Source organism: Petromyzon marinus, chromosome 50, assembly GCF_048934315.1.
Source record: "Petromyzon marinus isolate PM22_M1 ecotype Great Lakes invasive population chromosome 50, UKy_Petmar_22M1.pri1.0, whole genome shotgun sequence".
Taxonomy (NCBI): Eukaryota; Metazoa; Chordata; class Hyperoartia; order Petromyzontiformes; family Petromyzontidae; genus Petromyzon; species Petromyzon marinus.
The window spans coordinates 7,032,919-7,058,484 of NC_133716.1; the positions used below are offsets into that span (position 1 = coordinate 7,032,919).

Consider the following 25,566-nt stretch of genomic DNA (forward strand, 5'->3'; position numbering starts at 1 on the left):
GAGTGGTGGCATTATTATTTTATCCGGGTAAGGCCCACTGAGCTATATATCCCTTTTTCAGAAGCGATCTGGCCACAAATGATAGCTCAACGTAGTGGCTTATCACGTGGAAATTAATTGCAGCCAAATACTCTAAACGCACGTTTCTAAACATGGAGGGAAAAACCAGAGGACACGGAGGAAAATCCACGTGACCACGAGGGGAGAGAGAGAGAGAGAGACGCAAACTCCAAATATACAAGTGTCAGGTTTGGTATCGAACCCATGACCTCGTGCATACTATGCGAGGGAGTTAACATCTCTGCACCGCGACGCATTGTCGAGCAATTTCAGGGCTGCGCCTCTATTAATAACGAGTTTCAAGCCACGCAATGAGGTGATGTCACACAGAGCCATGACGTGGGTCCTCGCAAGATGACGAAATGAAGACGATAGACGATGGCCGAGACTGGCGACGGAGTGGGAACCAAAAGAGGGAAGATTTAACTTCCAGGTGAGTATTCACTCAAGAGATCAGGATGAGTGTCGTTCGCAAGAGTGATCTAGGACCTGGGGCATAAGTCTGCCAGTGGGGGAGGGCCAATGATTGCTATCTATAATCCAAATTGAGTCATTTGTGGTGTAATGATCGAATTTGGCAAATTTGGACCCTAACACAAGCACACAACGGCCAAATATTGCAAATTAGGTCAGGGCATCTTTAATGTCCAATGTCATGAGGATGGCGCCAAGTGTAATCATAGTTACAGTGAGGGAAAAAAGTATTTGATCCCCTGCTGATTTTGTACGTTTGCCCACTGACAAAGAAATGATCAGTCTATAATTTTAATGGTAGGTTTATTTGAACAGTGAGAGACAGAATAATAACAACAACAAAATCCAGAAAAACACATGTCAAAAATGTTATAAATTTATTTGCATTTTAATGAGGGAAATAAGTATTTGACCCCTTCTCAATCAGAAAGATTTCTGACTTCCAGGTATCTTTTATACAGGTAACGAGCTGAGATTAGGAGCAGACTCTTAAAGGGAGTGCTCCTAATCTCAGCTTGTTACCTGTATAAAAGACACCTGTCCACAAAAGCAATCAATCACAGAAGCAATCAACTCTCCACCATGGCCAATACCAAAGAGCTCTCCAAGAATGTCAGGGACAAGATTGTAGACCTACACAACGCTGGAATGGGCTACAAGACCATTGCCAAGCAGCTTGGTGAGAAGGTGACAACAGTTGGTGCGATTATTCGCAAATGGAAGAAACACAAAATAACTGTCAATCTCCCTCGGCCTGGGGCTCCATGCAAGATCTCACCTCGTGGAGTTGCAATGATCATGATAACGGTGAGGAATCAGCCCAGCACTACACGGGAGGATCTTGTCAATGATCTCAAGGCAGCTGGGACCATAGTCACTAAGAAAACAATTGGTTTCACACTACGCCGTGAAGGACTGAAATCCTGCAGGGCCCGCAAGGTCCCCCTGCTCAAGAAAGCACATATACATGCCCGTCTGAAGTTTGCCAATAAACATCTGAATGATTCAGAGGACAACTGGGTGAAAGTGTTGTGGTCAGATGAGACCAAAATGGAGCTCTTTGGCATCAACTCAACCTGCCGTGTTTGGAGGAGGAGGAATGCTGCATATGACCCCAAGAACACCATCCCCACCGTCAAACATGGAGGTGGAAACATTATGCTTTGGGGGTGTTTTTCTGCTAAGGGGACAGGACATCTTCACCGCATCAAAGGGACGATGGACGGGGCCAGGTACCGTCAAATTTTGGGTCAGAACCTCCTTCCCTCAGCCAGGGCATTGAAAATGGGTCGTCGATGGGTATTCCAGCATAACAATGACCCAAAACACACGGCCAAGGCAACAAAGGAGTGGCTCAAGAAGAAGCACATTAAGGTCCTGGAGTGGCCTAGCCAGTTTCCAGACCTTAATCCCATAGAAAATCTGTGGAGGGAGCTGAAGGTTCGAGTTGCCAAACGCCACCCTCGAAACCTTAATGACTTGGAGAAGATCTGCAAAGAGGAGTGGGACAAAATCCCTCCTGAGATGTGTGCAAACCTGGTGGCCAACTACAAGAAACGTCTCACCTCTGTGATTGCCAACAAGGGTTTTGCCACCAAGTACTAAGTCAAGTTTTGCAGAGGGGTCAAATACTTATTTCCCTCATTAAAATGCAAATCAATTTATGACATGCATTTTTCTGGATTTTTGTTGTTGTTATTCTGTCTCACACTGTTCAAATAAACCTACCATTAAAATTATAGACTGATCATTTCTTTGTCAGTGGTCAAACGTACAAAATCAGCAGAGGATCAAATACTTTTTTCCCTCACTGTATTACACCTGCAGTATTATTCAGGGCGGTTTGCTGGATTAGAACCATGAATCTCCTTGCCTTCCCCCCACACCAGAGTAACGTAACCATGTGTTGCTCATATCAAAACTGTGCTCATATCCACTTTTTTATGGGTCCATGTCACCATCCAAGGAACAGGAGCACGCATGACAGGATCGTCGCTTATGAGATCAGCTGACTTGCATTCATGAGGATGTCTGGCCATTTATAGTCGTGATAAATTGTGGTTAAACTGATCAAACTTAATTTATCTGTGATGTTACAGAGATATATAGCGAATGGGTAGGTCACGGCTAATGATGATCGTGATGACATTGTGACATAGCACGCACATGAAGCAATGCCAGGCATGCATTTCATAAATAAATACAGCGGTGTGCCTACAATATTTAATTGTGATCTTTGCAAACCGTGTCTTGGCGCAGAGCCATTTCACGTTGATTAAATATACCCGATAGTTTTTGTTTAAGGACACGGGATATTTTTTACCTGCAAAATTTCAAAAGTGAGACAGATTTGAAAAGGGCATTTCACAAAGTGCACTGGCTAATATTTATCACCTTCGTCAAGTGCATTCATTCGGCCCTATGCGTGAACACAAATCGGTCTAAAAATGCACACAAGTAAAAAGAGTTGGAGCACACAAAGAGTTTGTGTACACTGCTGCAGAAAGCTGAGTTTGCGAGCAACTATTAACGCAGACACGGAGCACGATAAGCCAGCACCACAACTGGCCTTCTTTGTCTCCCCAGTTCTAACGTCTACACACTGTGCTCATGTAAGGCTGTGCCGACCTAGGGGAGGGCACAGACTGGTTCAGATATAACTCGTCCCTGTTGATTAGCCCTGACCGAGAGCTGACCTCAGGTTTGCCGGGCTAATCCGTAGATCAGTGCGTTCACCGCTGCGCCACCACTCCTCCACGTGACATACAAGGCAAAGACACACGAGGGGGTGGGTGGCCAGGACCACGCCCACAGTACTAAGAACTCATTTGAGGCTGAATCGACCTAGGGGAGGCTCAGGATCAGTTCATAATAATCGTCAGTGGCGTTGGTGGCCGTGAGCGGGAATACAACTCGGGTCGCTGGGTTCACAGTGCGTGAGTAACTGCGCCACCGCTCGACACACGCAAAGGCAAACTACTACCCGGTATAGCCTTGACAGACTGTTGCGGCAAGCATGTGTGTGTGTATGTTGAACTTCTTTCGCACCGTACGTAGCCAAGAGTGCCATATGGGAGGGTGCAGGGGAAGGACAACAAAGATTGCTGCTAGTATTCACACATGAAGGCCGGCTCGACCGACCGCCTTTGTCTCCCCAATGGTGATATTTACACATGCAAACAGGTATGTATTTGAGGCTGAGTCGACCTAGGGGAGGCCCAGGACCATTTCAGATAATGGCGCTGGCCGTGAGCGGGAATTGAACTCGGGTCGCCGGGGGGGGTCCATAGTGCAGCACGCGCTAACCATTGCACTACCGCTACCGCTCGACACACACACACACGCACGCGCGCGCGCTCACATTATCACACTCGCAAGCACAAATACGGTCATCACGCAGGTGCCCGCCTGCTAAAACTTCAAAAGAACAACGGGACCTTGTGGGTGTGCAGCTGGCCGGTTGCACATGCCCTACAAAGGTGCAACGTTTGGCCAAGCCAAACAGCCCACCCGCATTCAGACTGTAAGTGCAATTGTTGCAAGTGCCCAGTAAAACACAACTTGCGAGCACAGCTGTTTCGCAGACTGCCGTGTGACCGAGAAGAGAGGCCGCGCGCTTGGCACGGCGTGGTGTCAGCCACCGAGGTTCCGACTGACTATCGGGAGAGAGAAAAGTTCGTTTAAATGCGCGGTGACGCGGCCCGGCGAGAATTAGTTTGTTGCCCGTCACGGAGGTTCGTGGTTTGGAATCCAGCGGCCACTCTGGTTAGCGCTGCGGGTGTAATGGCTGCGAAAAATGCCAAACGCCGTTTTGCTTTCACAGTGGACATTTAAAGATTCCGTCATGTCTTTTGCAAGGGTAGGCCATTGTGTGCCGGCGTTATGCTTAAAATGAGAAACATTACACCGCAATTTACTGTAAACTAAAAACTAAACAGTTTTTTTTTATTTTACCAGAAGCGACCTGCCCACAAATGATAGCTAAACGAAGTGGCTTATCGCGTGGAAATGTATCGCAATATGTTAATTCTAAATGTGGAGGGGAAAAGCCGGAGCACCCGGAGAAAAAGCCACGTGACCACGGGGAAAAGAGACAAACTCCAAATATACAGCAGGCATCAGGGTCGGGATCAAACCCATGACTTCCTGTCGACCAGGTGAGAAGGTTAACATCTCCTAGCCACCGTGATGCCCCCTGTGGGGATTACACATCGCAATTACCCCCCTCCTTCCCCCCCCCCCGACTACGGAAAACTTGGCAGGCATCTCCTGACAAACAGTCGTGAGACTCGGTGAGACTTTCCTGTGTAAACGAGCATAATAATTATTAAAGCATCAAAAGGGAAGCGACATCACGAATATCACAACATCCCTTCTGCTGATTTTACAGACGAAAATTGTTTAACGTGGCCTCGAGTGACATCACTTGTGAAGACAAGATCTGTGTGACCGATGACGCACAGATGTATAAGGTGACGTACAATGATCGGATAACCTGACACTATATCAAACATTTTCCTTGAAAATCTGAAAATCATAAATGTTTAAATCCCAAAAACATCCCTCCTATACACATACATATATAGGTACATATAAACAGTTACATTATCTGCCTGTATCTCTTGTCTATAAATCGCATCTGTCACCTCTCGAGGAGTTTATAAATTGAATGTGGGGGGGGAATGAATGCTCCCAATGGACCAGCGCCAGTGCTGCATAGGACTGGCATGGATTTTTTTTCAAACGTGGCATTGATTTTTGTTCGTTTGTTTACACCACTGTTGCTGAGCACGGTGGGCTCAAATGCCCCAAAAAACGGCGAGCAACAAACAGCACCACCAAAAGCTCGTCACAGGAACGACTCAACGCGTTTCTTCGAGCTCGGGAAAAGGAGATGGGACGGCGGGGAGGCGATTCCCTCTCCAGTGCTTGGAATACGAGTGGCAACCACCCGCTGCTGGAAATGAAATCGAGCCTTCCACTTCTTTACAATTAACGGGCACTTTAGCAATCCTGTAAAAAATAAATTGACAAGCCACTGACCCCACGCAAACTGACTCGGTGTTGGTACGCACTAAGCCCACTTGGCCACTTATCAGAGTTAAACCGGCTTAGACCGCCCTTGTGGTCTGAAAGGGATGCAGTCTGTTTGCTCCGAGCAAGGGCCAGTAAAGTGGAATTGCAAATCCACAGCTGAGTGGTTAATTTGAATGTCTGACAGTTTTCCCACGAGTTTGCATTACTCGAGCGAGAGAGAAGGGAGAGCCATCTGACAAAGAGGGATCCCCCCCCTCAACCACTGTAAAATCAGTGCTGCCTCATCGTTGCGGCAAACGCAGGCAAAATAGAGCCTCGTCGTGATTGCGAACGTTATTCCAGTTGCTTGCGACACTTGCTTGCACTGCGAACAAGTGCTACCGCACGCACGTCCGCAAGCAGACAGGAGGCAAATGTTATGCTGACAAATTTTGGCTGGCCATCGAACAGAGACGGTCACTGCGCGCTTTCTGACGCTCTTCTGCGGCCGTCTGGAACGCTCTTGCATTCCGATGTTAGGATGCCGCCGGAGCTACGCACTTTTAAATCTGGATTGAAAACTCATTTCTTAAGAACGGCTTTCTGCGTCTGGTTTGTTGTCCTTCCGCCGCACCTTCCATTAGCACGGTTGGCTACGTACGGCGCAAACGAATTTCAACATATACACACACACGCAGATTGACTCCGCGACCATGTCATGTCTGTTTGGCTTCGCGCTCAACAAGCGGTGTGCCGTCATGTCAGCTGGTGGAGGCGTGGTGGTTGTGAAACTGTGAAACCGGACAGAGCAGGCCATGCCAACTCTCGCAGGCACCTGGCAAAACTCTGGCTTCAATCGACAAAACGGACCGTGCGTGTGCGTGATGAGCACGGTTGGCTACGTGCGGTGCGAAAGAAGTTCAACGTACATATGAAGTGTTCATGACTCGTGTAAATTATAAGCCATTTCGGGCAAACTGAGCAAACACAATGGTAAGAATAAGAGAATAAAAATAAAAGAGAACGTAAAAAAATACAAGAAGACTCAAACTAATAAGGATGATTCATCAAATCACCCGGGGGTAGGTGATTCATAATCTTTATAAATTACGTCTAATGATTAATCATTTAGAGATCTGTTCCAATCCACTGTCGGATGAAGGACTCCCCACGCCGTGTCAGTCACGTGGGCTGTTTGACCATACTTCACCACGCTGGTCAGTGCGGGTTGGCCCAGAACCAGTTCCGATAGCGCTTGCCATTGATTTCAGCCATAGCTTGGAATTTAACTCACCGGCGCAGACCACTCGTGCAAGCGCTCCACCCCACGTGTACCTAATTTCGACGCGAATCTTATACAAGGCTGTCCCAAAAGGCGTTTGACCATACTTCATCATGCTGGTATATGGGCAGTTGGTGAAGGTAACAATGGTACCCTGTGAAACTATTAATCAAAACTATTTTGTATTTAACCAGGTAAGACCCACTGAGCTACATAGCTATTTTTCAGAAGCGACCTGGCCACAAATGATAGCCCAACAAAGCGGCTTATCGTGTGGAAATTCATAGCAGCCAAAATACTCTAAACGCACGTTTCTCAATGTGGAGGGAGAAACCGGAGGCTGCGGGAAAAATCCCCACGACCACGGGGAGAGAGAGAGACGTGCAAACTCCAAATATACAAACATCAGGGTGAGGATCGAGCCCACGACCTCCTGCCAACCGGGCGAGGGAGTTAACATCTCGCCACCGCGGCTGGGAATCAAAGTCACATCGGCAGGCTCACGGAGCGGCGTGCTACTCCCTGCGCCACCTCTCCCACCCATCGCGGCGATTCGTTATATGGCTGCAAGTTAGAAGAAGTACAAGAAAACACTGCCTTGCGGAGGCGTCGAGCATTCTCATCATCGCCCCAGGGTTGGAACACTTCAAGGCTGCCTCCTGTGTCGACAAAACCTCGGGTATGGTTTAGAGGTCAGAGGCAAAATGACCCTGTCGGTGTCCCGGGTTTCCCTGACTTGAAATTCATCGCTGTTCTCCTCCACCCCCCCCGCCCCCAGGCATCGGCGCGGCAAGACACGGCAACACGACACACATCACTCCTGCCTGTGAAGGACACAATATATCCTGATGTTCGGCCTGCCTGCCTTCCTTAAAGAGACTCCACAAACGTTCTACGCAACATTAGACCGGCGCTTGCCACCCTCATCGCTTTTGCCGCGAGAAGGAAGGGCAGCTTCCCGGGCTGCCCATGCTTGGCACTTGCAAAAGTGGAACACGGCAGGGCCAGCGGTAGAAGATTAAAAAGTGAAGGTGCAGCCCCTGCAACCGCTTGCTCGCTGCACTGCTGGTGGAAGGGCCTCCACTACAGGAGGCTCTGGAAAGAACATCTATGCGGTATCTTGGCCTGCTCTAGCCACGCTGGCCAGAGATCTTGTAAGAAGTGGTGGTAGCTACACTTTACCCCCACCGCATGCGATAACCGAATCGACTAGTTGTGGTGCACCGTTTTGCCTATTGCACTGCATATGAGGCACGGTGATGACGACGACGATGATGATGATGATGATGACTCAAGAGCGAGTGAATAGCAACATGCCCTGGCGTGGACCCAGCCTAATCGATCCAGTTGCATGCAACTGAGTAGAGCGAACCAGTGGCTCGAGCGTGGCCCCAGCCAAAGCGTTCCGGTCGCATGCAGCCGAACTGCGCGACTCACTGCTCAGGCGTCGACCCGGCTTGAGCAACATCTGAACCCAACTGGATGGGTGGCGGTGTTGTAGGTGGGGGCAGGGGAAGTGGGGGGAGGGGCGTGTGGACACTCTCATGGCGCGGACGATGGCCAGGGCTCTCTGCCCGTGGTGAGCACGGGCGCAGGGTGACGGACACGCGCACAAGCGGACGCGCGTTCCAATCGCGGCCCCTCGCGCCAAAGCTCACCATGACGGAGACGTGCAGCATGTGCAGCTGCTCGTCGAGCTGCTGGGAGTTGGGCCGCAGGGTGGGCACCGCGACGGGGGAGCGCAGCGCCACGCTGTCGCGAAGCACGCGGAAGTGCAGCGTGCCGTTCTCCAGCCACCGCTGGCGCCAGTGGACGGCGGGGAGCTCCTCAGCAGGGCCCATGATTTCTGGAGGCGGGGAGACGGGGTCAGAGGGAGAGTTGAACAGTGTTCGGTTTGAATACGTAGTTAGGATTTCGAGACCAATATTATCCATGATAACGGGTTTTTTTTTTAGGTTAGTTCGCGGAAATGTTAACGTGTCGTGAACCCGCCACCATCCGACACAGCCAATTTGTAAGGTTTGTCACTTAAACAAAACGTGCCAATTGCCTTTGCTCTATATAAAGACTCTTTCACAATTATGGCAAATCGCCTGATGAAGCTGGTTGTAATCACCAGCAAAATGTCTGTCGTCATACTCAAATTGTAAATGTTGTGGGTTTACTCTCCAAATCACCGGTGTTATTGAACAGTATTGTGGGTAAAGCACGGTAGCTAGGCGGTGGAGTGAGCGGCTCGCAACGGGAAGGTCGACTCGACCCAGCATCTCTCCGGGGTGGATAAAATAGCTACGATTTTGTGGAGAAGTTAACAGTTGTTGTCCTACGGATGATCTTGCCTCCGCCATAGGAAGGTGGAATTTCCACCACTGGCTCAGGGCTGTAGGCAAGAGGTTGGCACCGCCTCAATGCTCATTTGAGCAAATAATCACTGCGACTTTTGAAAGTGCTCGGAAACTGTGCAAGATACGTGCTTGGTCATATGCAGGGGTCCAATCGAAACAAGGGTGTTGGCCGAGAGATTCAAACGGATGTTAGCCTGACCACACACACGAGCCAATGAAGGTGCAGGCAGCTGCCTGTCGGGCGGAACAAGGGACTTTCAAACCAACTTTGGGCTCAATTGCAAACAAGACATCACGAGGGATTTCCAAGGTTCAATCATTTTGACACATCACGAACCAAACAAAAAAAAAACGCACATTATGATGTTTCTCCAGATGACCAAATAAAGCGCGGCCGCGTCAGCGGCGAATTTCGTCGTCGCGATTGTTCAGTCATCGCACACAAAACAGGAACCGCGAAAAACCAAGCGCAGCCACGTACACTCGTCCCACCTCGCTTCACATCGGCGGAAGTGCTCACCGCAAATGCGTTGCTGGTGATCTACTTCACGAAGGCTATGGAAGCCGTGGGACAATGCAATTTGGCAATAAAATGAGAAGATGTTTTTTTTCCCCCCTTTTTTCTTTCCCCCCCCCCCCCCCGCGCAATGCCCTGCGTGATGTCATTGTGAAACGTTCGCATCGTTTTGCCGTTCCGCCAGATTCGAAAACGAACACATTTGGTACACGCGGACATGAAATGTCCATTTGACTTGGCCGAGAGGCACGGTGGGCGATTGATTTTCGAGAGGCTCCCTCCTTTTTACAAACGGCTGCCGCTCTCGGCGCAGCGGAGGGAGCGAAACATCGCCAGCGCAAAAAGTGAACCCCGAAGCCAAAGAAAATTCAAGCGCTGAACGCGTCAAAATAAACACGGACGCATTCGCCGGGACTATGACAGGTTGATAAGTTCACCAACGCGCGTGTTCAGTTATTCCTTACTAAGTGCTCTTTCCCTTTCCTTTTACCATTGCCCCCCTACCCTACCCCTCCCCCCGTCTTCCCACCACTCCCTCTGCTCCCTTTCTTAAGTTATTCTTCCCTCGCCTTCTCTTTCCCACATGACAGTACACACACCCCGCTCGCAGTCCCCACTCAATAGGGGCAGCAAGCCCAATCTCCCGACCCTCCCGTTCCTCCTCTAAACGGTGGTTGTCCTACGGATATCCTTGCCCCCGCCATAAGATTGTGGAATTTCCACCACTGCCTCAGGGCTGCAAACGGGAAATGAGCATCAATGCCTCAATGCTAATTTGAGCAGCAAATCACATTCACTTGCGTTTATGAAAACATTAAATAAAACCACAGACATAAAATATGTCCAGATGGCTCAGGGTTCAGAGTAATAATCTGGTACAACTGAGAGTCTGATTTCGACTCGGGAGTTTTTCGCCAGAGCAGATTAAAGTGTTGTATAGCGAGCCGATGGTCTCAGTCTTGTCACCAATAACTGTGCAACAAAAACACGCTGATATTAAACTTAGTTTTTCACTTAACGTGCCACAATTCCCACGGTGAGAATTAATACAACTGGTTTGACCGTTGCGTCAGATGTGCAGGAAAGGACACCCTTAGTGTGGAGCCATGTTCACTTGAGGTTGATTTTCAAGGAGTGGTTCTGTGACATTTGCTTCTGTGGTCTGTTCTCCACTACACGGGGTCACTGCCGTTCGGAGCGCTCTCCCTTCCGATATTAGGAAGCCGCTGGAGCTACGAACTTTTAAATCATCAAGATTGAAAACCCACTTCTTTAGAACGGCTTTTTTGTGCTTTGTTTGTTGTTCGTCCAAGCGCACCTCCAAATAACACTACAGACTCCGTGCAGTGTAAAAGCAGTTCAACATACATAGATACAAAGAGACCAATAGAATTATACAGACACCCATAGACTCGTCACAGAAATCCATGGACTCACACACTGCATTGCACGCTTTCAGATGTGCTTCTGTGGCCGTCTGGAACACTCTTCCTTTCCGATATTAGGAAGCCACTGGAGCTATGCACTTACAATCTGAATTGAAAACTCATTTATTTAGAACTGATCTTTGTGTTCAGTTTGCTGTCCTTCCCCCGCGCCTCCAATTAGCACAGTTGGCTACGTACGGTGCAAAGGAAGTTCAACATACGTACAGACATACCGCTCTGTGGGAATTCTGAACGATAGCTTCATGTCAATGACATCTCAATGACATGACGGGGCGCCGACACCATCACTGGATACAAGTAGGGCATTTTTTTTTCACACCAAAAAATAAAACCACGGGCGTAAATGCAATGATTTCTGTTCACGTCGCGGTCGGTTGAGCTGCGTCTACGTAATCTTACCTGGTGCCCGATCCGCGCACATACGGCGAAAAAAGACGTAACGTATCGCTCGTGAAACAACGCGGCCACGTAAAAGCGTCGTGAACGAAACGAGTCTGTTCGCAGCACAAGCAACGAGAGGCAATGCCGTGCAAACGAGCCCGCTTAACGGCCGCTCTATTAAGAGACTTGGAGACGCTTTCACCGTCACGCACGCTGCCTCCTCTCTTCCTCGTCTTGAGCCACGTTCACTTCACGCCCATGCCCCCCGATCTCCGCCCCCCGCCCAAACCCCTCTCCTACCTCCCCCCTACCCACCCGTCGATGCAATTTATTACCACATTTATTTCCTCTGCCACGAGGATGCCCAAACACACCTGTTGCTGTTTCCAGTTTTAGATTCTCCCCGCAGGGAGATATTAATACCGTATCTGCCGTTCATGAGAATCCATCATCGTCATTGTCTTTGCCGAAGGGTGACCTTGAATGCTGGTGCCAGCGTTCTTCTGCCAATCGTCTCTACCCTGCCACCGTTGACAACGCGCAGGGTGGGTTTCCGTGGCCTCCGCCACTCCGTCATCGTTGTCGTGGACGAGGTAAAGGTGCAGCCACCCTCCGCAATGTCTCGCTCACACTACCGCTGGTGGAAAGGCCTCTGCTAGGGGGAAGCTCGAGAGAGCCTCTCACTCTCTCACTCAAGAGGTATTTCGGTCTAATCTTCCACATTTCTTGGAAGGGGTGGGAGTAACCCACACTTCACCCCGCCACACGTGACCTGACGATCGGCGATCGGCAGTTGCACCCATTTCATACCGCTGGGTGGATACAAAGAGGGGGAGGAATTTATGGAACTTTTCCCATTGTTTCAACTGCCTCTCCGGGGGGGGGATAGAATCGAACCGGCGACCTCCGGATTGCAAGCCCAGCGTTGGCAACACCACAGCATTGACCGGAAACTCAGAATAAGCTAACTGAAATCACCGATGGCGATGTTAAAAGAGTAATAAGTTGCTTACGTTGCAGTGCATGTATCTAACGCGGGAACTTGCTCAATCAACAATGTTCGTTTAACATGTGTGCTATGTTGTGTTTTCCGTCGAAAGAGGCGCGTGATCTCAAAGGGCTCACACCTGATTGTAATGGTGCCATTTATTTATTTAATCCAAGAAATAGGGGGAAAAAAACCTCACTTGAGTCTCAAGTCCTTCCTAGGGGGGAAGGATCCCGCAATGGGCGTTGCTCAGCGAATTTGTATATTAAAAGGAAAAAAAAGGTATTTTACGCGGACGAACAAAATCCAGGTCCAACAAAAAAACTCCTCCGAGCTCTTTCTGCAAAAAGGCGAGACGCTGTAGCGCCGAACACCAAGTGTGCGGCACGACCTAACAACATCGCAGAGCTGTGCAGAACGAGCGCATGGAACCCCCTCCCCCGCCCAGCACAAAGCAACCGGATTCCCTGGAGGACACCCACGATGCACAGCTGAGGATAACCCTCGCAAAGTCTGCACAGCTGGGTCCAGGAAACCACCTGCACGCATGCACGTATGCACGCTGAACTTCTTCCGCACCGTACGTAGCCAACCGTGCGTGCTCACCCCTCAAACCCACGCGGCCGGTCACCCCTAGTGCAGCCCAATGGGTTTGAGAGGTTTACATATTCTGCATAATCCACCAACTCTTGGCTCTCGGGTGCTGGATCACGTGCTCGCACATTCACACCCAGATGAATAAGCAAAGGCTCCGACGCGTACCCACCCACCTTGTGTGAAGTGCGAACAACCTCTGACGACTTTTACTTTTAAAGTGAATCGGTTTCGGAAACACATTTAAGATTTTTTTTTTTTAGGTTTTACTTGAACTCAGTATATCTACAAAACGGGCAAATAGTTCACATGCCAATTGAAGACCGGTCATCTGGAAACATTCTCAAAATTAAATGTCTACCAGGGCCCCATGATGTATCGTGGAGTCTCCAAATATTATTCACTAAATCCCTCCGGCCTATCCAGTTATGTGCTACTGAGATGTGCCATTGGCCACAATGTCCACTTTTATTATTTTCTCCCCCCCCCCCAAAAATTTTAAGGTCACATGTATTCCCGACGGACTTTTTTTTGCCGCGATGGCGAGATGTTAACTGCCTGGTAAATAGGTCGTGGGTTCGACGCTGACCCTGATACCTGTATTTTGGAGTTTGTGATCTCTCTCTCTCTCTCCCCGTGGTCATGGAGATTTTTCTCCGGGTCCTCCGGTTTTTCCCTCCGCATTTAGAATCAACGTGCGTTGGGATTATTTGGCGACAATAAATTTCCACTTCGTTGAGCAATCATTTGTGGCCAGGTCTCTTGTGAAAAAGAGGGACAGAGCTCAGTGGGCCTTACCTGGTAAAATACAAACAATAAATAAAATAATTGTGTCTCTTTTTCTGCCTGGTGTCAGTGCACGCAATTTTGTGCACAGCATTCATATCCTACTCAGAGGCAAATTAACGGGCACTTGGCTAATAGATTAGTGTCTATTAACGCAGCCATTACCACTATTCCTACGACTGCGACCGCGTCCTACCTTTCGAACTGTGTCGCACACAATGCATCGTCACCGGCTATTTTTAAAAGCGCATTTGAAATTCAAAGAGAAAGGCACCTCTATGAGACCAACACGCGCGCTTCGCTGCTCGACGTGCCGCAGCCGAGGATGCATTATTAATCACTGATACGATAATGAGTCATCATGTGTATTACTGTGCACCGAGGGCAAGAACAGGGTGGGAGAAAAAAAAAAACAGAGGGCACTTTCAGGGGTTTTTTTTTTTTCACAAAGAGATATTTAAACTTATTTTTTCATTTTTTTTCGTCAGCACAGCTCATGCCAAATGCAACGATCTGTCAGCGCGCCACGTTGGAACGACAGCGACGGAATGATTCAATGCACTGGCGATGCGACGAATTGCCACGATTCAGAGTCACGATTTGATACGATAATGAATCAATTGTTTCTTCTCGTGATTAATGTCTCGTTCGTTCTGCCCCCTTCGTACAAGCTCGCTTCCCTCCAGTAGCCCAAATGTAACATCTCTCGATCTAACTGGGGCTCAAGCCTCCTGTAAATCACGTGACTTCTGTGTGGCAAACCCTCTCTCCGAATCCCAACCCACTGTGAAAACAGACGCCTCTCTGTTGCAGCTCACTCCTGTTCGCTCCCTCTCTTCCCTCCCTCCCCATCATCGTCATCGTTACCCTCTCATCCCCTACCCTAACACCTTGGCTTGGCTAATTGATTCTCCTCCCTCGCTTCCTGCCCCAGCGTTCCTCCATCGTTCTTCCCTGCTGCTCATCTGGAGGTCGTGCCCTCCTCTCTGTCCGTCTTGGAGACTTCCATTCCGACATCCCAAAACCCTTTCTCTTTTTCCATCCATTGCATCCTTGACTCTACTCACCCTGCCCGTGGGTGTGCCGTGGGCAATCAGTTTTTCTCTAGCGTACCGTTTGCATGTCATTTGCATGAAACGTGAGTAATCCATTCTTGCTGTGCACAACGTGAAGCCCTTATCATGGGTGTAAGAATCGGTTTTAACTGATGCATCGCAACATGCTTAATGAAGAAGGTAAATGAAACAGGCTATGTGCTGGCGTGCAGTCGTGTTCACAATTGTAATATTAATATTAACGCCAATTTATTTTTTAAGCAATTCAACAATAACTTTGATGTGATGTTTAAAAAATATATTTTACAATGTAAACAAAAAAGTGGCATCATGTGTTGTGAAATTAAGGTCATGTGACTGCATTTTTGGTGATAAATGCTAATTAGTTAACATTACATTTTGGTTTATCTCGGGCCCGATTTTCATATTTTCCAGATTGAATCTAAATATCCGGAACGTTCCTAATAAATGCAATGCTTTTCATATTATCTGCTTTTCCTATTAACTGCTGCCCCAAATCAACCAGTGCATCCCCCTATTATGTGTCAATATATCACATATGAGTTTTCCCGGCAATTTGTCCTCTACTCGCATTTATCTGTGGACAAATCACCTACAAGTGGCCTCCAGAACCACATAATCCATACTATTATCTGCGTATTTTCATGGATGTATGTCTGTATGTCGAACTTCTTTCGCACCGTACGTAGCCAACCGTGCCAATCGTAGGTGCGGGATAACTGGAGTAACGTGACAAATTAATCCTATTATCCCTGTTTGTGAATGAAAAAAAATCGTCTCTTAGAAGGTCTAAATCTCTCCCATTATCCGCAAATGCATCACGGAGAGCAGGACCTCCTCCCACGGATGAAAATAGAGATCCACCCATATCACTGCCCACCTTCATCGTGGATAACAGGAGTTCCACTACACCGAGAACGTAGCGTCAAGCACAGCATCCCGATGCGGTTTTTCCGGTGACCTTCAACGCAGCGCTTCGACACTGTCCCGTTGTGTGCCAGCCAGCCGAGTGGAAGTCATCGGCTACCCCACACTTTTGCAATCATCGTTATCACCATCATCGCCGAGCATCAATCAGACACCTGTCTCGCCGCGAGATAAGAAGGGCAAGGCTGCGGGCGAGGCAGACCCGCGTGCCGGGGCGGGTAAGGTCGGAGGGTTGCCCGACATTCTGCCCGACTCAAATCCCCGTGAGAAAACTCAGACACGGGCAGGACAGCCCTGGGCGGGTAAACACAGTGGCAGCGGTGCCAGCTTTTTCGAGCAGGATTCGGCCACTCGTGGGTGTGAAGACGTCGGTGGCCCTGCCCGCCAAATGAATGAACGAATGAATGGACAGATGCACGGACGGGTGAACGGATGGTTGAAAGTATAGATGAACAGACAGATGAACGGATGAATGGACGAACGAATGGATGGATGATTGAAAGAACGCACGGATGGATTAACGGATGAACGGACGGATGAATGGACGAATGAACAGACGGATGAATGGACAGATAAACGGACGGATGAACGGATGGATGAATGGACGGATGACTGAACAAATGAATGGGTGGATGGACGGATGGATGGATGAATGGGTGGGTGAACCAAAGGGTAAATGGATGGATGGATTAATGGACGGACGAACGGGAGCTGCTGCGGAGAGACCCAATGCCCATGAGCGGTGGGTAAAGGGGGACTCGGCAATGATCAAAACGAATCTCCCCAATCCCACAAATGACGAACGCGAGCGCCCGCAACGCTGCCATGGTCAAACTTTACGGGAAGGCGAACGAGCTCGTTTAACCGTACAGAACCGACACATTCGCAGAAACGTTGGCGGCAGCAGCAGCAGCAGCAGAATAAGCTGCGCGACTCTGCTGCAGAGACCGCTTTCCGGTGACACGGACCAGCGGTAGCGCGTTCGCCGCTTGTTGCAGAGGACCACAGCTAGAATCCAGCCCCCACCCTGGTGATTACCGCGGTGTGCAATAACCGTCATAATCATACCAAGCGCCGTCTGCTGCAGAGGGGGCGTGAAAGGTCCCCTGACGTCGCACGCAAGAGTAGGCCGCTGTGTGAGCCGGCGTCAAGGTCTGAAATTGTCAAATTCAAAAATTATTGGCTGGTGAAACAAAATGAACTTGAAACTTCTGAGCGGCAGAGGATGCAGACGTTATGAAAAGCACATGCGCACAGCCATCGGGAAAGGCGTCAAACTACGCAACTTGCCAGATATCACCACACAACCCATGTTTCAAAGGGAATTTCGAAAATGTGAGCAGACCGTAAATGTGGGAAAAGTATTTTTTGTTGTTTTATTCTTGTTCCATGCGACAAACCTTTCATCAAAGCCGCTTGGCCAGTTACAGGCTTGTGTAAACAGAAGCCTATTGAGGTATGGTGGCTTACGCTCTGCACTGTGAAGCATGCAACCTCTGTTCGATTTTTGGCAATAGCTAACATCTACGGAAAGTGATATCTGAACTTGTCCTGCCCCGTTCACCGCACCTACACCAGCTGGCATTTACCCGCTTGGTGAAGTATGGTCTCAACCCCCCCCCCCTGCCATCACCGACACAGGGTGGTTGGGCCCTTTCCAACGAAAATAAAAATCGAGCAGTGGATTGACAAAAGGGCCGTCAATCTATTTATTTTTTTCTTTCACATAAACGCAATCATTTTTTTTGCTCGAAATGCTTCTTGTAGAATATTGTTGGGTAAATATTACATTTCAGCATTTCAGCACGTTTATCTCTGGTTGTCAGTTACTTTTGACTCTGCAGGCATAACGCGCAGCTCGAAGTAGTCATCGGTGACATGGAATTACTTTGAAACTGCTTACCCTCATTATTTTGTTGTCCTTCCCTGCACAATCCGATGAGCACGGTTGGCTACGTATGGCGCAAAAGAATTTCAGCACACGTTAAACTTTTAACATACATTACCTTGCAAAAATAAGTGAGTATGGTTGACTTATTCTTATGTATGGCAGGGAGCGGAGGAGGGTTCATTAGCAGCGTGTGAGTTCATGATGAAGCTTGGTGGGTGAGCCCAGTGGCCTGATTTCAGGAGAAGCCTGGTGAATATCTGAACCGCTGCCAGCGAATTATCGATCGGGCACGTGGCGCTGCGATGTGGTCCACGGTTCGAAACGTGAATACGCTCACATGACGAAGACACAGGGGCTCACAATAAAAACCCGTGGACCACAAAGAGACCATCGTCTTGAAATAGACACGTCGTGCTGCCTGTGGCGGGGAGTTGTTTGGCAACATTTTATTCACGTGCTCGCGTCGATGCTGATGCGTGAGCACAGTGGACAACTTCAGGAGCAGTACGGCAAATACGTAAGCGGGCATTTGCGTTACCGTTCGGTCAGTGGCTTTGAAATTGCTGACCGGAGTAGCGCAATTCCCTATTGTCCCGGGATCAGGACGACAGCTTTTCCTCACGTGGCCGCCCCTGTCATGCGTGACGTGTTCGCGCTGTCCCGCTAACCCGTCGGCGCAACAGATGTCCGGTTGCCGAACGAAATGCGTTATGAGGTCGCAACTCGTTACACACACAAAGTGGTGCCCATTGGAAAACATACACTGGATATCTCAGAATATTGATGTCAGCCTCCCCAAAGTCAAAATCCTGGCTCCGCCCCTGCATACAGCAGATGTTGTCATACCACTGCCTGGTGTTGAGGTGCTAACTACTGGACATCTCTGCGACTGCTGGACATCTGTGAGAAAGAGCTTTGCAGCTCATCGGATTCCTCCAGTATAAATAGTCTGATTCTGATTCAATATTCTGCCACGATCAGCAACGGTATGACTGTAGGTGGTTCAATCGCGGTGGTGAAACCCTCGAACACATTCGCCAATAACTCCGCGGCCTTGAAAGGAAAACAAATACGTGCAGCAGGTGATGTTTCGGACCAATGACCCCCTTCTTCGTTGTGCATAAATAGAGAGGCCAGAGAGATGAGCGGATGATGCGGGTGTGAGAACTCCACTTCACAGCATGGGACCTGATGATAATTAAAATAAATAAATAATGGACCCCTGGGCCGGCCCAGCACACGGTGTCGGGACTGTGTCGCTCAGGCTGGCCTGGGAATTCCCCAGGAAGAGCTAGAGTCTGTGTATAGTAGTGTATAGTGTAGTGTATAGTGAAGTGTATACTAATGTATTCTAGTGTATAGCAGTGTATAGTGTAGTGTATAGTCGTGTATAGTGTAGTGTATAGTAATGTGTAGTAATGTAGTGCTGGTGTCTGTCGCCAGGGAAAGTGAGGTCTGGACCACCCTACTCAACATGCTGCCACCGCGACCCTCACCAGGACGATCGGATCGAGAGAGGAGAAATAATTGCTTCTGACGACCAGTTTTTTTTTGCTAATTGTGCTCGTGTATCGCTGCCAATGCAGCAGCAGCTTCACCAAATTATTTGTTTAATTGCCGTACACCAGCCTGATTCTGACAATAATGCAGAGGTACACACAGAGTAAAGTGGTTATATTACACGTGATCATTCGGCCCCTCCTTGAAATTCCGTGAAGCGTCGCGATTCAGAGCTTGTGATTTGGGGTTCATGAAAACCTCCAACCATTATAGATTGTACAGAAAGCCTCATGCCAAAATATAATGGATTCTTGAGGTGGCTGCTTGGTGCAAAATGCCAAAGCCAATCCAGAGCACTGAGCCAGCACTGGCAAAATCCTGGGTTCAAATCCAATCGGTCACTCACGATTAAACTGCATTCTCAAGTGTAAATTGAGTTGAAGATGAAAAAAGTAAATGTCCATTCAAAGAGCATCTCTGAAAAAGTGTCTGAAGGATGTATACGAAGTCACTTGAAGGTATATCAGAAGTAGTTATTTGATAGCTCTTTCACTGGGCCAAGTTCGTAACGGGCGATCTCTCATGAATAGCAATGTGACATGTCTCACAATATGGGACTGCTAGCACAAGTGGAAAACTTACATCGCGATTTTACACACATACACACATTTTACTTTGATTAAACCATGACCCTGAACCATTCATGACAATTTCTACATGAAGGCGAAACATTAAACAGTTTCTATTTAGAACAAAAAATATTGTTGCATGACACTGTATCTCTGGATGATTGTGTAACTGAACTTCCGAACATCCTGTTTCATTTTTTTATGGGTGGGGGGGGGGGCTTTCCTTTTCATACGAAAGAAGAAGGAAGAGGGGAGGAGGAGCGAAACGTCAGACATCACGCCGGACAACCCGTCGTACAACCCTGAAACACATCGGAGAGCTGCACAAAGGCGAGCGAACATAAACAACTCACGCGCGGGTAGTGCCGCAAAAAAAACATACGCGCAGTCACAGAAGCAGCATTCATCAATCCCAGTCACGCCGCTGCCACAGCGTCTCTCCGCCGGTTCCGTCCAGCGCCGTTGCGTTTCCGACGTTGGGCAGAAGCACAGATAACTCAGCGGAGCCGCAATCCATACCTCGTTACGTGGGAGGGGGGGGGGGGGGGGCGGCGCTGCCAAGCATGGCGCTACGCCCGTACCCTGCCTGGCTCCGGCGATGTAGGTCACACCAAAATGGTCTGCCGCGATGAAGCCGAAAGAGGCCCCCTTCCCTCCTATTCCCACCGCCCAACCATTAGCGCACGCCCACTTAAGCTAATTACCGCGTGCGAAGGTCACGAGCAATGAAACTGACCGAGGCACTCGTGGAGCCATTGGGGGTGGGGTGGCACGTGCCCCCCCCCCCCCCGCGCAATGATCCGATCGAAATCCCTCAATTCTATCGGATCATTAGGGTTTATTAGAAATAAATCGGCATTTTGCGACGCTCACTGCCACTATGTAGCATATTATTATGTGCCAGGGACTCTATGAGATGATAGGACAATAGCCTGAGTCAATAATTGGCAATAAGTAACGTGCAAAGCGGTTATAAGTGACTCAGAATTGTGCGCAGTTGCGTATACAGAGTCCACGACTTCCCTGAAGGCATCAACACCTTCAGCGAGCACGATGCCGATCACACAACGCGGTTCGCAATTCGACCCTCGATCGATGGCTGCGATATCGCCGCACACGCGTCGGATAAAAACCAAGGGACAAGTCCTTACTTACTAACAACTCCTCTATCATTTTTCATTGCTGGAGGGGTTGCCCCCCCCCCCTTACCTGAAAATCCTGGCTCCGCCATTGGACCGAGGGAATTACCTCGCCGCGGCGGTGGCCAGGAGATGTTATCTGCCTCGCATGCCGTCTAGAAGGTCGTGGGTTCGATCTCGACCCTGACGGCTGTGTATATGAGGAGTTCGCGCGTTCTCCAACGCGGTCGCGTGGATTTTTCTCCGGGTCCTCCGGTTTATCCCTTCACGTTTAGAAGCATGCGTGAAAAGAGTTTTTTGGATGCTTTACATTTCCACGTGATAAGCCACTGCGTTGAGCTATCATCTGTGATAGCCAGGTCGCTTCTGAAAAAGAGCTATATAGCTCAATGGGCATTACCTACTAACATTTAAAAAAATAGTTCAGTTTAAATAGCAGTAAATGTCAGATAACGTCTGAAATAAAGAACTCAATTGCCTAATGGCTATTTCGAGAGTTATTCATCCACCGCCTCCCTCCGCCATATCCGCACACCTCTGGCCGCAAGGATTTTCACCTTTTGAATACCGATAATGATTTAGTCCAGCGTTTGTGCTCAGCGTTGCTTTTTTGTTCCCTTCATCTTCTGCGGTTGCAGTTGAGCGCAGAGTGGGCTGGATGTTTCAAGCGTTTTTCTGGGCAAAGAAATTAAGTCCTCAAATTCAAACTGAATATCATCAGGGTTTTTTTTTATTTTCTGAGCAGCTGCCAGATGGTACGATAATAGAGAATCGGGGATGTTTTTCACGATTTTGTTCTAGCAGATTGATTTATTTTTACGTGCGTATATTAGGCAACATCTGCCAACAAACAAACCAAGCACCCTGAGTGAGACCGATCTCATCAAATCTCACAAGGTGGGCAGGATAGAACCTGGTTAGCACTGCGATGGGTAATTGCCAAGGCTTGCCAGGTGCTGTAGGCTGGGGCTGCGAGATGCGGCCAGCTCAGGCCAGTGCCAACTGTCGCCCCCCTCGTGATGAGTGGTGGGTTTTCCTCCAGGTCCTCTGCTAACCCAATGCAGGACCCTGCTGGAACAAAGTGTTGAGGCTCAGCGAAGCATTGGTGGCAAGACGTTGAAACAAAATTATGTTCCCTCTACAAATGTTTTCCCTATTATTTTAGTGGTGGGGAATCTATAATTGGATCACCCGGTATATTTATAGACATATACATTTCATAGTACAGTATTATATCACGCTGGGTATCCTGTATTTGAACCCATCAGCACACTCGGACCAATAAATCAACTACCAGATTGTGGGAATTAAACAGTGGATGTCTGAGCGCAGGCTGGTTTCCTTGCCATCATAATGTCGACTTTCCACCCTTCTGGCTCAGGTCCGCCAAGAGACATGGAGTCAAGAGCAACCCCCCGGGACACTCGAGACAGCACGGAGACACCGGCACGTTTGACTTGCTGACATGAACAATCAAGCACGTGGCGTGACCTTCGCGTCAAAAGGGTCAAACAAATTCAAGCTCCAGCCAGCAGCGGAGAAGTAAGTCATCCGTTACTGTCTCGGCCAGGTTCTCCACCTCAATATCCTGTCAAATCTATCATTCGTGTACGTGGCCCACTCCTCACGATGCCAACAAAAGCCCCTCCCCCCCCCGACCCTGAATATAAAGTGATGCAATCAACACAGGCACTTTTGCTTTGATGCAGTGCTCTTGCCAACAACATCCGGCAACGCAGCAGCAATTGTTTAGCAAGGCCGGTTCTGCTGACGAGAACCAGACAAGTCAAAACCGGTCCAGAGTTTGCTTGCTTTAAACCGCGCGCTGCGGGATTAGTGTGGTATAGAAAGCCAACAGGCTGATGGATTCAATGATTTTTGTTTATTTATGTAGGCACAAATCTAAGTTCTGCTTATATATGCTTTTACCCATGACGCTATCCGACAATGTTGTGCCAGTTTTACGTGAAAATGTGCCCGTTTTTAGTGAACACTTTGAATCTGGCCAACAGCTCGTACGCAAACACACGGAGCTCTTTTTTTGTTCCCTTTCTGGATCACGGCCTCCCCACGCCACGCGGGTGGCTGGAGGTTATTCGAACATACTTCACCACTCTGGTCGGTGTGCGGGGGCTGGTGAAACTGTGGGAAGCCGAGTACAACGACAGATCTTGCTCCACTGCCCTCAATCGCCCACCACATATCCCCCCGCAGTCCCTCTTTGCAAGGGAGGGTCCCCAGGACCAGTTCCAAACATGCCGCTGATGTTAACCATGTCCGAGGAATGGAGACTTCACAGCCCAATGCGCTAACTGCTGCGCCACCGCTCCGCCCCGGGGGTGATGATCTCAATTGGCAACCATTCACGTGCCGCTTTCTTTAAAATGCCACGGACGGACCGCGCCGACAGACACCGGTGTAAATAATGAGTTGTCGGATAGCTCTAGCGAGTCGATCCATTATTTATATATATGAAAAACACGCCATCGAGTTGCACTTCGTGGTAACTTCTGGTACTCCGACGCTGCAGTCGAGCCCGGAGAATATATTTCCGGAGGCAAAATGCATTCGACAATAACAAACAATGGCGCGACAAAGTCCCGCTATGCGGCGACTAAAAATAACCGTTTGCAGTATGGAACGAATTCTTCGCCAAGTTGTTTAAATAAGTGACGCCACATTGGCCAGTTTCGACGGTTTTTTTTTCTCCCAAGAAGCATCGGATTCCTTACTTAACTCATTTCAGGAGGGGGAGGGGGGGTGACGGGGGTGGTGGGCACTAAAATTGTGATGAGGCTGAATTTTTTTTGTTCAGCAAGCGCACAAAAAACTGCGTCGCAAAAAAAAGTGTCTGATAAAGCACCAGTTGTTAAGCTGTCTCGGTTTACCAATATACCTACGTCATGCGTTTCAGTAAAATAGGAGCCCTATTAATCCCGCGAATGTTCACAGGCATGTAAAACGAAAGCACTTATAGGTGTCGTGATGTGACGGTAAATCGGGCTAATTCCAAACGTTGCACGAGGGGAGGGAGGGAGAGGGGGGGGGGGGCTGTTAAAAAAAGCCACAATTCAAAAACTCTGCATTTAAATTGCCTATTTGCAGATCAATGTTCATAATGCACTGACCCATGATCCTGTTCAACGGGTGCCTGGTTATCGCGTAAGTCACCCAGCCATTGCAATGAGCTTCTGTCGTTTTTAATACATCTTATGCCCTTAAAGTACAGTAATGGTATAATGCTCTCCCGGCATGATACCATTACTACTGGGCGAGACATTAAAAAATTGACAAAAAGTTTTCCTTTTTTTTTCTCTCTCTCTCTCTCTTTGAAATTGTGAATACAAATGGAATGTTTTGCTAATTAGTTTGGCGTTCGATTCTCAAACCATGGCGAATTCTGGAGGCGATTATTACGCTGCGTATTTTCATTACTGCGCCCGATTGTGGAATGGCGTTCGATCTTCGTGTTCGGGCCACAAAGCCATGGGTCAATGTCCCAAGGCTTGTTCTCTCACCACAAACCAAAGGGAGATTAGCGACTCAGAGTCCCAGATATAAACCAATAATTTTAAACCATTTCTATTTTACCAGGCAAGGCCCACTGAGCTACGTAGCTCTATACTCTTTGGTTCTATTCGGTAAAGTCACGTAGGTAAAAAATAAAACAACAAAAATCACGACGTTTTGGCCACAACACAAGTAGCCTTCTTCAGGTGAAGGAACAGAACTGTCGGGACGACAGAGCTTCATTGAAGCTCTGTCGTCCCGACAGTTCATAATGCACTGACCCATGATCCTGTTGTGGCCAAAACGTCGTGATTTTTGTTGTTTTATTTTTTTCCTACGTGACTTTACCGAATAGAACCAAAGAGTATGGATCTTTGCAGTCACGAAAGCTTCAAATCTAGAACTACGTAGCTCTTTTTCAGAAGCGACCTGGCCACAAATGATAGCTCAACGAAAGTGGCTTATCGCGTGGACATTTATAGTGGCCAAAATGCTCTAAAACGCACGTTTCCAAATGTGAAGGGAAAAACCCGGAGGACCTGTAGAAAAATCCACACGACCACGGGGAGAACATGCAAACTCCAAATATACAGTCATCAGGGTCGGGATCGAACCCACAGCCCCTTATGCGAGGTCGCCAACATCTCGCCACTGTGGCGTCCCATATAAGAGTGATAAACCACAAGCCCCGGTGCTCCAGCCCTCTAGAAACTGGACAGGCCACCCATTGAAACATTCACAAGACATATTTTACTCAAGCTGACTTTACATTTTATGTGTGTGTGTATATCTATTAAAAATAAAAGGTGCAGTCCTTCAACTGCTCGTTAATACCACTGCTCTCGTGAGACCTTGGGAGCTTCTTCTTTCCTCCTGAAGAAAGCTCACACCACGTGGAGTGAAACGTCGGACATCCTGCTGAACAACACGTAGTGCAACCTGGAAAAAATGTCTGCACGGAGTGTGTACGTTTTCCCCCTGTTCTGCGTGCGTTCTCTCCGGG

General features: G+C 48.6%; 1 protein-coding gene across 3 annotated transcripts in view; it reads right to left on the minus strand.

Annotated features, from left to right (window-relative positions):
• Positions 1 to 25,566, minus strand: part of LOC116953184 (astrotactin-2-like) — a 483,535-nt gene that overhangs the window by 417,109 nt on the left and 40,860 nt on the right. For all 3 annotated transcript variants that reach the window (XM_032973126.2, XM_032973123.2, XM_032973125.2), the window contains exon 2: positions 8,491 to 8,678. In XM_032973126.2, the coding sequence (XP_032829017.2) occupies positions 8,491 to 8,678 (188 nt within the window). The remainder of the gene's footprint in view (positions 1 to 8,490; positions 8,679 to 25,566) is intronic.